This window comes from Larimichthys crocea, chromosome XIII (genome assembly GCF_000972845.2).
Source record: "Larimichthys crocea isolate SSNF chromosome XIII, L_crocea_2.0, whole genome shotgun sequence".
Taxonomy (NCBI): domain Eukaryota; kingdom Metazoa; phylum Chordata; class Actinopteri; family Sciaenidae; genus Larimichthys; species Larimichthys crocea.
The window spans coordinates 31,256,735-31,270,424 of NC_040023.1; the positions used below are offsets into that span (position 1 = coordinate 31,256,735).

Below are 13,690 nucleotides of genomic sequence, written 5' to 3' on the forward strand. Positions count from 1 at the left end.
TCAAGTAGCCTATATTATTACCCACTAACTGTATGATAGGGGCTCCTGCTCTATTTCTCTTTTCATTCTCCCCCTTTATCTTATCCTTCATCATGGCAGTCTGTCAGTCCAATACTTTCTATACTGTACCCTCTGTTCCCCACATTCGCCATGTGTTTTCATTATTAAGTCTTTGACACTGGCACAGCAGCGAGGGTTCATAACACATGCAGTACATGCGGTTTTAGCTTCATCTTCTCTCAATGGTGGCCTTAATTCTCATCATGAACAGATCTTGCATATGTGTTTGCATGTTTAAAATTAAATGTGTGCTCATATCCATTCCTATGTGTTCTCTCTAACTTTATGTGCATTGCTGTCTGTATGGCAGTTTTTTTCTACTGTACCCTCCCAGAGCTTCTAGAGAGGGGAGAGATGCCTAGTAGTGTGTTACACCCCTTCTACTTCTACTAGACACACACACACACACACACACACACACACACACACACACACACACACACACACACACACACCAGCAGTCTTGGAGCTCTCAGAAGTGAGCTGATTATGCCTAAGACTGGGGACTGCTTTGCCTAATCATATCGCTGCATCCAAATCATCTGTGTACATTTCTAATTACATCGTGGCACGCGGTGTCCTTGAGCACAGTGGCAGGTCTCCATTTCATCTCTTTGCTGCGTCTACCCCTCCCGCTTGCCTTATTTTTTTTTCTCCATCTCCTCTCTCTTCTGTCCTTATTTATTTATTTCCTTTAGCCTTATCTTTGTTGTTTCAGTTGACTGTGTGCTGAGCAACAGCACTCATTTGCCCACCGATCTTCATTCTTTGAACTCAGCATCGCAGGGCAAAGTCGACTGTCATGGGCAGCGGGATCATCTTTGATGATATGTTTATTGTCCTGCACCAATTTGCAGGGGTGCACAATATAATATCCATTCCGGCATGCATAAAACGAAGGATCAGTCATGGGTAAAGGACAACAACAGCAAAGAATATTGTTTGGGTTTCGTTTGTAGGACTGACACACAAACAGTGTAGAGCAGAGCTGGAAATTCCTTGGTTACTATTTACTAGTACTGCCAATATCTCTGCGAGAATCCTTGCTATCCTTTCCTATATTTGTCCATAAATCTTCTTAAAGAAACAACTGAGATGCTCAGTGTATGCAGAAAGATGATCATTCAGCTGCTCTGCCTATACACTTGTGAACTCTGTATAGCCATTTTTTTTTTCTTGTTGAATATCCTTGATGAAGGAAGGCCATGAACATCTGAGCGTGCTCTAGGGTTAGATGGCCTTCCTATTGTTTCTCAGTGTCTGTCTCTCTACTGCAAGGCCTTGTATTTTCTTTTCTTCCCCTCTCTTCACTGCACTGAACCTTGTTATTGAAGCCAGGAGACATCGCAAAGCCATACGGTTGACAAAAGCCAGGTTTGAAGGTGAAGAGAGGTGACTACCTTTAACATGGGAACGTCATGTACTTTAAGGCGTGACAATTAACTTTGCAACCTTGTGCTGTAGTTTAAAAGGCCTCCTCAGCAGCTGTGCCGTCTTGAAAAGGGGAAAAAAAAAAGAATTATTATTATTACTGCTTTGTTTGGTTAGTGTACTACCCCTAATATGTTTCCTTGGGCTATTTGCAACCTTTTGTCAGACATCCTACAAACTGAAGGCACCTTGTGCAGTACAGATGATTGCATTTATCTTGCCTTTCGCACTGTGTTATTATCACCTGCCACAGCTATATCAACCAGCTCACTGAATCAGTAGTAATTGCTGCTGCTGAATGCCTCTTAAGAATAAAAGTATGACTTTCTTCTCATTGTATGGCACCAACAGTAACATCTATGCGCTGCCGCCCGGAGGCAAGTTCCTGAGATATTAGTTCTCCACTCTCAGAACTGTTAGTCACACTGACAGACACCTGAGGCGATATAAAATGTCCCTCAAAGCCATGAAAGAGGAAGACGGGCTACTTCTCTTCTTCAAAACCTGTGAGTGAGGAGCAAAGGGATGCAGTGGGGAGGGGAGAGTAACTTTCTAAAGCTGCACTTAAACCCCTTCGCATATGGGGGCCATACCTTGGAGTAGACATGAAGAGGGAACCCATATAGCTACAAGGCCCAGTATCATAAATAACACAAGACTTCTCCTCTGCCGTCTCCGTCTCCTCCAGTTCACTGCTGGAGTGTTTCATATGGTAACTAGGTGTTCACTGTGTGGCCACATTGTTGCCCATCTTTCAAGTGGCTCAGAGGAGGAAACCTCGAGGTAGAGGAAGAGAAGGAATTTTTGATGAAAAAATGCATTATTCTGTTCTTTTTTTCCAGTCTCCATCCCCCCTTTCTCTGCCACTCACTGTGGGAGGGGAGTATTTATTACATAAACGGTAAAAAGAGGAGAGGAGAGCTCGGCTGGAGGAAGAGGGTAGTAATAGAGAGTAAGAAAGCTACAGGCTCTTTCACATGTCAGGTTAAAAATGTGGGTTAGATGGAGGAAAGAGCACTTTTTCCCCTCCTCTACACTCTATCTATAGAGCAATATGTGGCTCTGCAGTGATGTTTATTATAATTACTGTCTCTGTGCAATCTTATCCATGTCAATCATATCTTTGTATTGATCCAATAGAACCTCGACGTTACCTTCCATAAAATGAAAAGAATGCAAAGGAGAAACTGCATTTAGCTGTGATTGATGGCTGCTATGATTTATTAACAGTGCAAATGATGCGTCATATTTTTTTAGGGTGAGCTTGCCATCTGTCGAGCTAATCAGCACTTGATGAGGAACAAATCATTTATTAATATCTTACAGATCAAGCAATTAAAAGGAACAATTATTGGGTTTCCAGGTTATGAAAGCTGCACACTTTTTGGGTTTCACTATGATAATCTAATAAATCTGGAGATGTTAATGAGGTGACTTTTGGTCCTGATGCACTTTTTCCTCCATAGTGCAACAGATCAAATATCCATTGGCAGGTGGAGGAGAATACACACCAACCAAAGTATTTCACAGGTTTACCACCCAAAACTTGTTCTTCAAAATGGCTTATTAGTAATCTATAAAACAAAACCTTAACAAAGCCATTAACGATATACAGTATAAACCTCTTAAAGCATGCCTCATTAGAAAGTGGTACCCAGAATACTTCTCTCCCTACCAGCTTGGCTCTCAGCATCACCTCACATCTCTGTACATGAAGATGATCTGCAATCCCAAGAATCCAAACCAAGTAAATTATTCAGCCGCTCCCGTTATTTCCATAATTGCGAGCATTGTAGTGGTGTTTGTAATGTCATTAATAACAGGCGTTGGCGTATAATATGCTTAATGTTATTTATCTGTTGGCAGATAGCTTGATGCTGCTAATCCTCATTCATTTGCTGTGGATCAATGCAAATCCGCTGGCATGAGTGAAATCCCCCCTCCCCCTCTCAGAGCCGATGGTTCCTAATGTATTTTCCCACCATTAACCAGCCATAATCCCTGCTAATCATCACTAATCCACATCTCCTGTGTGTGACGATACTTCCCTGATGAAGGGAGGCATCAGTGTTCACGAGCGCCTGGGCACTGCTGAGGCTGGCTCTCCTCTGCAAACGCTGCCGAGGGCCCACTCAGTGTAGGAGAGCAGACTGCTGAGAGGGGGGACGAGGAGGATATGAGGACAGAGTGAACTGTGGTGATTCGTAGGTCAAATAGCTGGGTTTTGCTGTTTTGTGATGAGTTCTCCTCATGTATTATTGATTTATTGGCATAATGGAGGTTGTGTCCCTCCATACGGCACAGAATAAAAATTGCATATCATCAAAAAATAACAGTTGGTAGCAGTCACCACAATCTCTCTTGTCTGGCCGGACTGTGGACTCCTTCTGTCGCTGTAGTCCTCTGTGCTTTGCACTGCATCTCAACCCATTTCTAGTGGTCACTTACAAACCCTCTGTGGCTTGTCCTCCTGATGGTCTGTGGCTGTCCTGATACTGTGAGAGGTTTGATGGTTGATCCCTGACTAAAACTGGACAGGGGAAAAGTTCACATAAACAACAGGTTACCTCCAACAATGTCATACAAATTAAATGTATGTATTAACTTGATATTCGATAAAGGGGAACTTCAGTACAGGTGCCAAATATAGTAATTACGCAAGTGGAGCTACTTGTTATGCATGTTTTTGAGCTCTGTGTGTTTACACATGCTGATGATGACATTATTTCTAATACTATATTATTGTTTTTGTTATTATTATTCCTTTCTATTAAACTTTGAGATAGTTTGATGTTGCAGTACCCCTGTCTTGACAGCAGGGGGTGCCTGTGACCCGCTGTTCTCTGGCAATTGGTTTGCTCCTTGGTGTTGGCCTCTTCTCCCACAGTTTGACCACCGCAGCCAGTGCAAAGACACTTTTTTTCCCCCCTCACTTGCACCACAGCAGCACAAAGGGCCGATTTCGGCAGGCTTATGTTGTGTCTTCTAGTTAGGCTTATATTGTGTTACTTACAGTTTTTTATTTCAACGCATGGCACAGCTGTACAAACGGCGCGCACACACACAAATAAAGAATATTTAAAAAAAAAAAATCGCATTACGCAAAATGAAGTTTGAAAATATTCGTGGATATTTGCTGTCAGAGATGTTTAAATGGAATAAAAATGAATGACAGGCGGGTAAATGTATGTCTCCATAATCTGAGCTGAGTTTTCTCTCTGGAAACTGAACGCTGCTTCAAACTTTATATTGCGTATTCATGTTTAATAACGGCACACTTCAAGTGAGAAAGTAACCTAATACAACACAAATGCGCACAAACTGTGAACCATCTTAAATAACTTGCCTCTGATAATAATAAAAATAATGTCCAAAAATCTGGACAAGTTTACGCATCTTCAACAACGCAAGACTTCAAAACTGGTAAGCTTCGTTAATGTGGAAATGTAATGCTTCTGTAGGCCTGCAACTTTTTTATTTTTTTCATTTTTAACTTTTCACGCTTAAATACAAACACAATAAAGAAGAATGTGTTGGAGGGATTTAAAAAATGATCAGCGCCTGCAGTGAATCGCTCCATGGAGCTCAATTGTATCCAGGTCTACATGTGTATGAATACAGAAACAATGCGCACTGCCGCTGTGGCCCGTGATTACACGGATGACATAAGGGCCTAACTTTAAGATTATAATAATATATGATTTGGATGAATGAAATATTTATTTAGGTGCTAAATAAAATGAAAAAATGTTGCCTTTTAAATCTGAGCCTGTCTTCGCTCCTATTAAACTTTAGGGCCTGCCGTTTTCGTTTATCCCATATGTCTTTTTTCCCTCCTCTTTCTCTCTCCATCTTTGGAAAAGAGGCAGATTTTTTGCCTGAAGGCACTTCTGTCTCAGATCAAAGATTCGTCACAATTCGTCTTTCAAAAGCTTAAAACATGACAAGTGATGGTTTATGGTTCATGTAAGGAAAACAGCTCAAATTTCAGTATGATTGAAGAAGGGCCTTTTCAGGCTATACTCTGTATAAATAAGACTAATAATACTGATGATAATCATGATGATAATACAAAAATAACCACCACTCAATGAAAAGACAATAATGCCGTATTAATATTGCACAATTTAATACTGCGATTATTACACAAAGATGTGAACAACGTCAGAGACTGTGTGGACTTAGCAGGGAATGCCTGAGGTAAAATACTGTTGTCTATTCCCTTTAACAGCACATGTACACAGCTTCTGATTTAAACGACCCCCTGTTACATAACGAATCACTGCTATTTAAACTGAACACATGGTGTGCTGACCACTTCCCGATGCTCAGCACACTGCACAGCATTCAACTTTATGCTCATGTTTATCTTGTTTGCCTGGTGATGCTACAATAGACAGCAACAAAGGACGAGTGGTTTAGATCTTAATGAAGACAAAAGACCATTTCTTGTATATATGTTTTATGTAAGTAATAAAATATTACTATAACATAAATATAAATGTGACTTTGCAGTCTACATTTAGCAATCAACATACAACCAATGTAGTAAACAAAAAGAAAAACATACTGAAATCCACTGCAACATAACCATTAACAGAGCTAAACAAAAAAGCTCCAAACACGTTTAAGAAATAAATATATATATATAAATGGTCAGATTCATAAATGAAATCATATTAAAATATCTTCTTGGAATTAGTAAGTGTACAAAACTGCCCGGAAAGAAACAAAAACAAAACAATATCTCAGAACAAATACAAGTTTACATATTGGACATATTTACATATCGGAAATAATCCTGGCAACATTTTTCTCTAAAATCTTTTTTTTATTATTATTCTTTTTTCTTGAAAAAAAAAAATCTTTTTTCCCTCATCTGTATTGAATAGCACTGCTGTAGGCTTTTGGACTGGTCCAGCATTGAGAAATGACACACAACGCATGAGATTTGTCAGATTTCCTTTTCAGGTCAGAAAAAAAATAAATATATCTAAAGTTAAGTCCCTTCAACGCTTACCCTTAAGAAATTATTATTTTCTGTACTCCGAATCCAGCGTTTTAATATATAATACAATGGATATATGGGACAAAGAAAAAAAAACGGTGTGGTTGTAACCAGATTAAAACACAGGAACAAAAAAGAAAAAAAAATCATGTACAGGCGTGATATTCCGACATGGGGCACTGAAGTTACCTGAGTTATTATTACTTTTCATTTCGTATTTGACCAATCTCTCTTAAAATGTTTTGGAATACAACTGGATAACAGGCAGTAAGCAGTGTGAGCTGACAGCGCTCTGTGGTGATAACCAGGAACCTGTAAACATGGGATTTATTGTGTTTTTTAAGCCTATGGAGATTAGCTCCACTCACAATTTTATTCACAACTATAAAATTGCAATAATAATAATAATAATGATACCAACGAAAGAATAAGTGCTACATGCAAAGGAAACAATAATTTGAAAACAATCACCCCCCTCCCAATTAAAAGAAAATGCGTTTGTTGTTGTTTTTTTTTTAGACTTGCCCTTTTAGCGTCTGGTGCTGTTTGCAAATGTCGACGTGGTCAGCTGCAAAGCTTTAAATATCTTTTTTAAGGCATGCAGAGCAGGACTTAGGCGTCCTGTTGCATTTGGACATTTTCTGAAATGTGTCTGACCTTTTTTTAAAATTATGAGTTGTTGTTTTTTTTTTTTCGGGTGCCATAATTTCCACCATCAACTCCCACTGAGTAAACAGAAAAAGAAAGAGAAAAGAAAACAGAGGCTGCTCTGATGAGTTACAGTACCTATAGCAACAAAAAAATAAAATAATAATAATGAAAGAAATCATAAGACAATCTGCAGAAAGAGAGACACTGAAGTTAAAGTATTTTTCCAAACCAAAACATCACACTTAATATAACAAAGAAAGTATACACTAATATTCAGAAATCTGGTTAATCAGTTTAAGCCTGAAAAAGCAAAATGTTCATTCAGTGTAGGCTATTCATCTCCAGTGTTGATCATTTTCAGGCAGCCACCTCATTCTGGTGAGCGCAAAACAGTTCATGGTACACCAGGAGGAGATGGCCTCAGTTGCCACATTTAATTACTCCCCCATTAGAAACAGCCATGGGATTTCAAATTTACTTTATATGCATGTCTCCTCCATATAATTTTGGTAAATAAAGATCTTTGTTTCACTTTAAATGCGCACGGAATCAGTAATAGCGAATATTTTTTTTTTTTTCAGTTTTTCTTGATTTTTTTTTCTTTCTTAACATTTTCCCTCTTGTCATCTATTTGTTGGACATGACGATCTCCGAATACTAAGGGCAAAAAACTCATCTGTTCAACTTTTCCATGTCTCTTTTCTCTCAGGAAAACAAAAGCCAAACTTAAATACTGTAAACTCCATAGTCCCTTTCCCTTTTTCTATCCCCCCGCGGAAATGCTGGGATTGTTCATGAAAACAGTCACTGCACAGGACTCTGTAGTGTGCGGTGTAGAGGAGGGGTCTCTGCTTGGGAATATACGTCCTCCATATTCGGGTGAGGGACCCCCACTGGTGTCATTCTTTTCTCTTTTTGTCTTCTGTTGCAAAACCAAACACGCACAACCTCTTTTTCCAACTGCAGAGTGCCGGCTAAAGTGCTGATTTCATGAGCAGACGGCTTTGGGCATTTTAAGAAATGATTTTCCAGCGCCCCTTTCACCCCCACTTCAATGGAGGTCCTCTTCTTTCTTTTCCTGCCCTGCGCAGCAATCTTGTCCAAATTGGTGGGACTGCCCGTGTTTGAGTCTGTCTCCTCCAGCCACTTGTTTAGGAGCGGCTTAAGTTTGCACATGTTCTTGAAGCTGAGCTGCAGCGCCTCAAACCTGCAGATTGTGGTTTGAGAAAAGACGTTTCCATACAGGGTGCCTAAGGCCAAGCCCACGTCCGCCTGCGTAAAGCCCAGTTTGATCCGCCGCTGTTTGAACTGCTTGGCGAACTGCTCCAGGTCGTCGGAGCTGGGCGCGTCCTCGTCCGAGTGGTCCTGGTGGTGACTGAACGCCTGCTGGGGCGACTCCATTTGGTTGTCGTGGCTGCCCGAATCGTCGTGGAGCGGGTCCCGCATGCCATGGTGCAGGGAGCCGGGCTGGGGACTCAGCATTGCGTTGAGATTTGTGTATCCAGGCTGGGAGTAGACCAGTGACTGGTGGCCGTTGGATGCTGGGGACAGCGGGGACAAGTGGTGGGTCGTGGTAGGCGCCCACGAACCATGGTGACCACTCTGCGTTTGCTGGTGCACCAGGTGAGATCTGTGGTGGAAGCCGCTGCTCAGGTCCTCTCGGGTCGCCTGAACGGTGGCTTTGTGCTCCTGCTGTCCGATGTGGGTGCCGCTGGACCAGTCGGTGTTGGAGGTGGGCAGCCACTGGTGGTGCGTCAGGCTCATCGGGTGTCCCGTGTTGGTAGCCGCAAGCCCTTGCAAGTACTCGTGGTGCATCATTTTCTGCACCTCTCTGTAGGTCGTCCCCTGGTGCATCCTATCCGAATCCGGATGCATGAGCGGGTTAGACGGTAAGGAGTTATTCCTCGGAATATACTGAGCTGTTGTCGCCATGGCTCCTACTTCGAAAACTGACGATCACTTCGGAGGTCTCCAGGCTTTAGAGCCAGCACGCACAACCTGCTCTGGGAGGTCTTGGAAGAGCGAAGACACGCCTCCCTTCCGCTTGTATTGGCTCCTCTCCGATTCAAGCCCACTAGGGACATATTCAATAGGCGCAGGGTTTCAGAGCATGGTACAGCGCATTTTTCACACAGGACGGATAGAGCTCCGATCTTACATATGTTATAGAAAAACATATGTTCTATTTATTAAATGTCTCTTTGGGTTTTTTTAAACAGTAGGACTCTGGTTTTCGTATACCTGCGCACAGATAACCTCCCGTCTGTCTGTTACATTCTCCCTTTCCTCTCCAAGGAAGGTGAACGGGGGCTGCAGCAGCGGGGTTTGATTAGGTTTCCCTGAGTTTAGATCGGTTGTTTTGCAAATAACCACGTGGGGGAGTACGGTGATCTTTTTGAAGGGTCCCCCCCATCACCAGCACCAGCACCACCTCCTCCCAACAGACACACATGCACTTCCAAACACACACCCCGTGCACCTTCTTCCTTCTTTTTTTATAATAGGTCACTGATGATTATAGCGCTCCTCATTTTAAATAGATTATAAGGCGCCGTGCTCCAGCTCTGCAGCCACCCACACACAACGAGAGGCGTGTAAATAAGCGTGTGTGTGTGTGTGTGTGTGTGTGTGTGTGTGAACGCTGCTGTAAATGTGTGACAAATTTGAAAGCATTTGCTCTATTTCAAAGCCTGCGCGTATGTCATTTATTTGTATTGTCTCGGTAATTTTCAATGTTGTATGATCTCATCATCACCACCCACTTAGTTATGATAGGCCAAGAGACTCTCTCTCCCTCCCTCTCTCTCTCTCTCTCCCTCTCTCTCTCCCCCTTACACACACACACACACACACACACACACACACGCACGTATAGTGCAGGTGACACATTACAATCAATTTATTCACATCATCCCGTATCTATTTTGAAATCCTGATCACAGTCATGCAGCTTCAGTGCCACATCCGATAATAATCATTCATAATTTATCATAAAACAATCTAATTCCATCTTTATGTGACATTGCATCCTCTCTGCCAGGCTGCTGCACTTGTGTTCTGGATCTTCCAGCAGCCCCCCTTTTGGAAATTTCGATTTAACCGATTCAAGAAAATAAAAACAAAAAATTGGCCATATTCTTATATCATTTACCTCTCGGAGCATTTTTTTTTTTTTACTAAGCAGCAACTTGGAGAGAGAAACCTTGTGTTTCTTCCTCCTGGCTCCTTCCTCACTACCTCTCCCGGTTGATCTGATTATTTTTCCCTTCACGTTTTGTCCCAATAGCAAATTACCAATTCTATGAATTGCAAAGCAGCCTCAGAGACGCTGAGGGGTAGAGAGAGAAGAGGGGTGGGGTGGTGGTGGTGGTGGTGGTGGTGGTGGGGGGAGATGCGAAGATTGAAAGGGATCTTTGCAAACACAATCACGTTCTTAAATGGAAATGCGGGGCTTTAAACAAATCTTACATCTCTCCCGTTCCATTCGCCTAAAACTCTGCAATCAGGCGCATGTTCCACTCCTTCTAAAACAGGAGCTTTTGGAAGGTTTTTCCAGGCGCAACAGTCCCATTTTAATCATTTACCTGAAAGCAATGTTTTGCCTTTTTTTTTTTTTTCTCTCTCTCTGCCGCGTGTTTGTTTGTTGTCATCTTCCCCAACACATGCGACTATTTTCTTTTTTTTCTATTTACAGGACGACTCAACTCCAGTGTTCATTTTAATCCGGGACTACATGACTAAAAGGTAAGTTGTCTCCTTTCTGGCTGTGACCGCGTCCTTGCTGTACTCTTGTCTCCAGCGTTAACAATGTAGCGTGTGTGTGTGTGTGTGTGTGTGTGTGTGTGTGTGTGTGTGTGTGTGTGTGTGAGTGTGGAAAATGTTGTCGGGGTCACAGGTGCTCGTCATCATCTCTTGAAAGGCGTGGTTTTTGTCCACCCATCCTTTATATATTTATTTTGGGATGAGTGGGAGACGATCTGCGCGAGTTATCTGTGTGTCATTTTGGGAGGCAATTCATTAGGAACAAAGTCAGATTTTAAGATATGTGATGATTTTTTTTTTAATGCTGTGCAACTTTTATGGGCGGTATACGCAAAATATTTAACACTTTTAATGATTTATACGTTGGATTTTGCGAACATATTTTTCTTTTATTCTCTAAAATGAATACATTTGAACATGGAATAAATTGAACTATAATAACACCATCTACCAATACATATATTTATGGACCTAAACATTATTTATGCGTAATTAATGTTTGATTGAATGACCCAGGAGAAGTCGTATAAAATGTAAAAATAACACCTAAGACAATGATGGACAATGCTTCTCTAACGCGACTCGTTAATGGGAAGTCCCAGTCAGGACATTTCTTATTGTCACTGTCTTTTCTCTGCGCCTTAAACTCCTGAGAGACCTCAGTGGCTGTGTGTCACTGCTATAAGGGACCGGAGCTCCATGCAGCTCTCAGTTAATGAAGATGCGTTAGCCATTCAGTCATTCTTGTCTCCCAGTCTATAAAAAGCAGTGGTTTCTGCCACACAGACCCAGTCTTGTGCTTTTTTTTTTTCTTTCGCCATGCCAGCGAGGAGCTGCTTGGAAAAGAAAGATCCAGATGCTTTGGCCCTTTTGTAAAGAATATGGCCTTGTGTGCGCTGAGGTGCATTTTTGCCAGGACGCACTACGTTTCCATGGTGCGCTCGATGAAAGGGATCACACAGAACTTAGTGGTGAATGACAGGCCGTACAGGAAAAAGCGGCTGGAAATGAGCACGATATGATGGATATAAAAAAAAAATAGAATGGAAAAAAAAAGAAATTGCGACGCACACTCAGCATGAACCGCAGAGATGAGTGTGGAGGAAGTTGGGTGACCCCTTTTTACCAGAAATAAGTGTGTGCACAAGTCTCGCCTTTGTCGCCTTCACCCTGAAAACGCAATTCTTTGATTTATTCTTCACTTTCACGCGAGTTTCTTTCCTGTGATGTCTTTAGAAAGAGAATGGAGAGACACTTTAAAACTTTAAAAACACATCTAAACATGGACAGACCAACAAACACCTGACCAAACATAATTCACTTACTTTATTTTATGGAAATGTTTCACTAAATGCAGCGAATTTATTTCTGTGCTGCTGTAATTAAGGAGTTTATTTATTAGAATAAAGGGCTTTTTTTTTTCTTTTTCCAGCCAGTCACGTGATAATCTCCCCTCCAGTCTACTTAATATGCAGCAGTTATTGTCAGGACGCACCTCAACCAATAGGACCCCATCGCCTCTTCAATTAACCAACTTTCTCTCTTCCCCTCTCTCTCTCTCTCTCTCTCTCGGGTAGCTACAGTAAGGATGCAGTGTAAACAATAAATAATGATCCATGACAAATAGTTTAGAGGAGATTGCGAAATTATGTCACAGCATTTTCTTTAACTTTTAGATGAGATGGTAAAAAAATAAATAAATTAATAAATAATGCAGAGAAGAAAAAAAAAGATAAATTGTGTTATTAACCAGAAAACCTGTTTTACATAATTTACCATCTATTTTAAAAGATGAATTAGTCGTGCAGGGTATTTGAGTCCTCATTCTGTATGCAAATGTGAAATTTCAAAATAAAGTTTCGGGTCATCGAGGTTTTATTTCCACAGGTACACCTGAAATAACACACTTACTGTCTTAAAACGGCCTCGGCCTCATATTAGATGTTAAATACAAGTCTCCCTCAATTCCAGTGGGAATATGTCGACCTGCCACAAGCTCTGTTTAGATTTTAAAATTCATGTGATGTACCCCCAACTACAGCGAGTAGAATAATATCCACCAACTCATTCAATCAGATAATTGTATTTCGTTTCCTTTTTTTTTTTTTTTTTTTTTTTTTGATAGACATGCGTAATAGGCACTAAATATGCAATAGAGAAAAAAAACTGTTTGCCCATCCATTTTGAAGACCAAATCGTCCCGTGCTTTTCAGGTAACTTTTTTCCCTTTCTTTTTTTGGCTAATGAACTTGGGCTATTCTGCCAGCATCCCCCTGAGAATGCGACGGAGGGGAAACGCTTCTCTTGTGGTAAAAGGTGCGAGTTTCTCCCTCTATCTCTCAGCTAATTAGGCGGGGTCTGAAACACACCAGAATGAATATTCATGAAAGGCACCAGCGCGCAATTAGTAGTGGAGAGAGTTCCCAACTTCAATCCCCAAACAACGCAGCTTGCAGAGGAACGGGGTACCGGTTCCCCCCTACTCCATGTGTCTCTGCTTCTGCTCAAGCACTCTTTGAGCCCTCACTTATACTCTCAATTCTTATCAGCCAGTCTCCTGCTTCCATTTCCAAAAGCAGTCACCAACATAAGTGATTTGTCCACTTCATGTAAATCTCCATGTTGGGAATAGTAGCTAATCCAATTAGATTTCTCAATAACTTCTGAAAATAGTCAAAAGAGATATTTCCCGTGTCAGCTGATGTTATTCTTTCACTTTCAAAATGTCTATACCCGTAAAGTAATCCGATATGTCTAACACTCACTCCATGAGGTTGA

General features: G+C 41.3%; 1 protein-coding gene and 1 long non-coding RNA gene across 2 annotated transcripts in view; one reads left to right on the forward strand and one right to left on the reverse strand.

Annotated features, from left to right (window-relative positions):
* LOC113747488 (uncharacterized) overlaps positions 1-13,690 on the forward strand; it is a 34,129-nt gene that overhangs the window by 15,564 nt on the left and 4,875 nt on the right. The window contains exon 3 of the long non-coding RNA XR_003463656.1: positions 10,845-10,894. This is a non-coding gene — a long non-coding RNA (uncharacterized LOC113747488). The remainder of the gene's footprint in view (positions 1-10,844; positions 10,895-13,690) is intronic.
* pou3f1 (POU class 3 homeobox 1) lies at positions 5,603-9,670 on the reverse strand. The gene has a single exon (XM_010731648.3). It carries the CDS (start codon positions 9,080-9,082, stop codon positions 7,955-7,957), a length of 1,128 nt encoding a protein of 375 aa, XP_010729950.1. The 5' UTR covers positions 9,083-9,670; the 3' UTR covers positions 5,603-7,954.

Bases quoted from the DNA above. Each gene is read 5' to 3' on its own strand.
- pou3f1 (XM_010731648.3), bottom strand. From the start codon at position 9,082: ATGGCGACAACAGCTCAGTATATTCCGAGGAATAACTCCTTACCGTCT.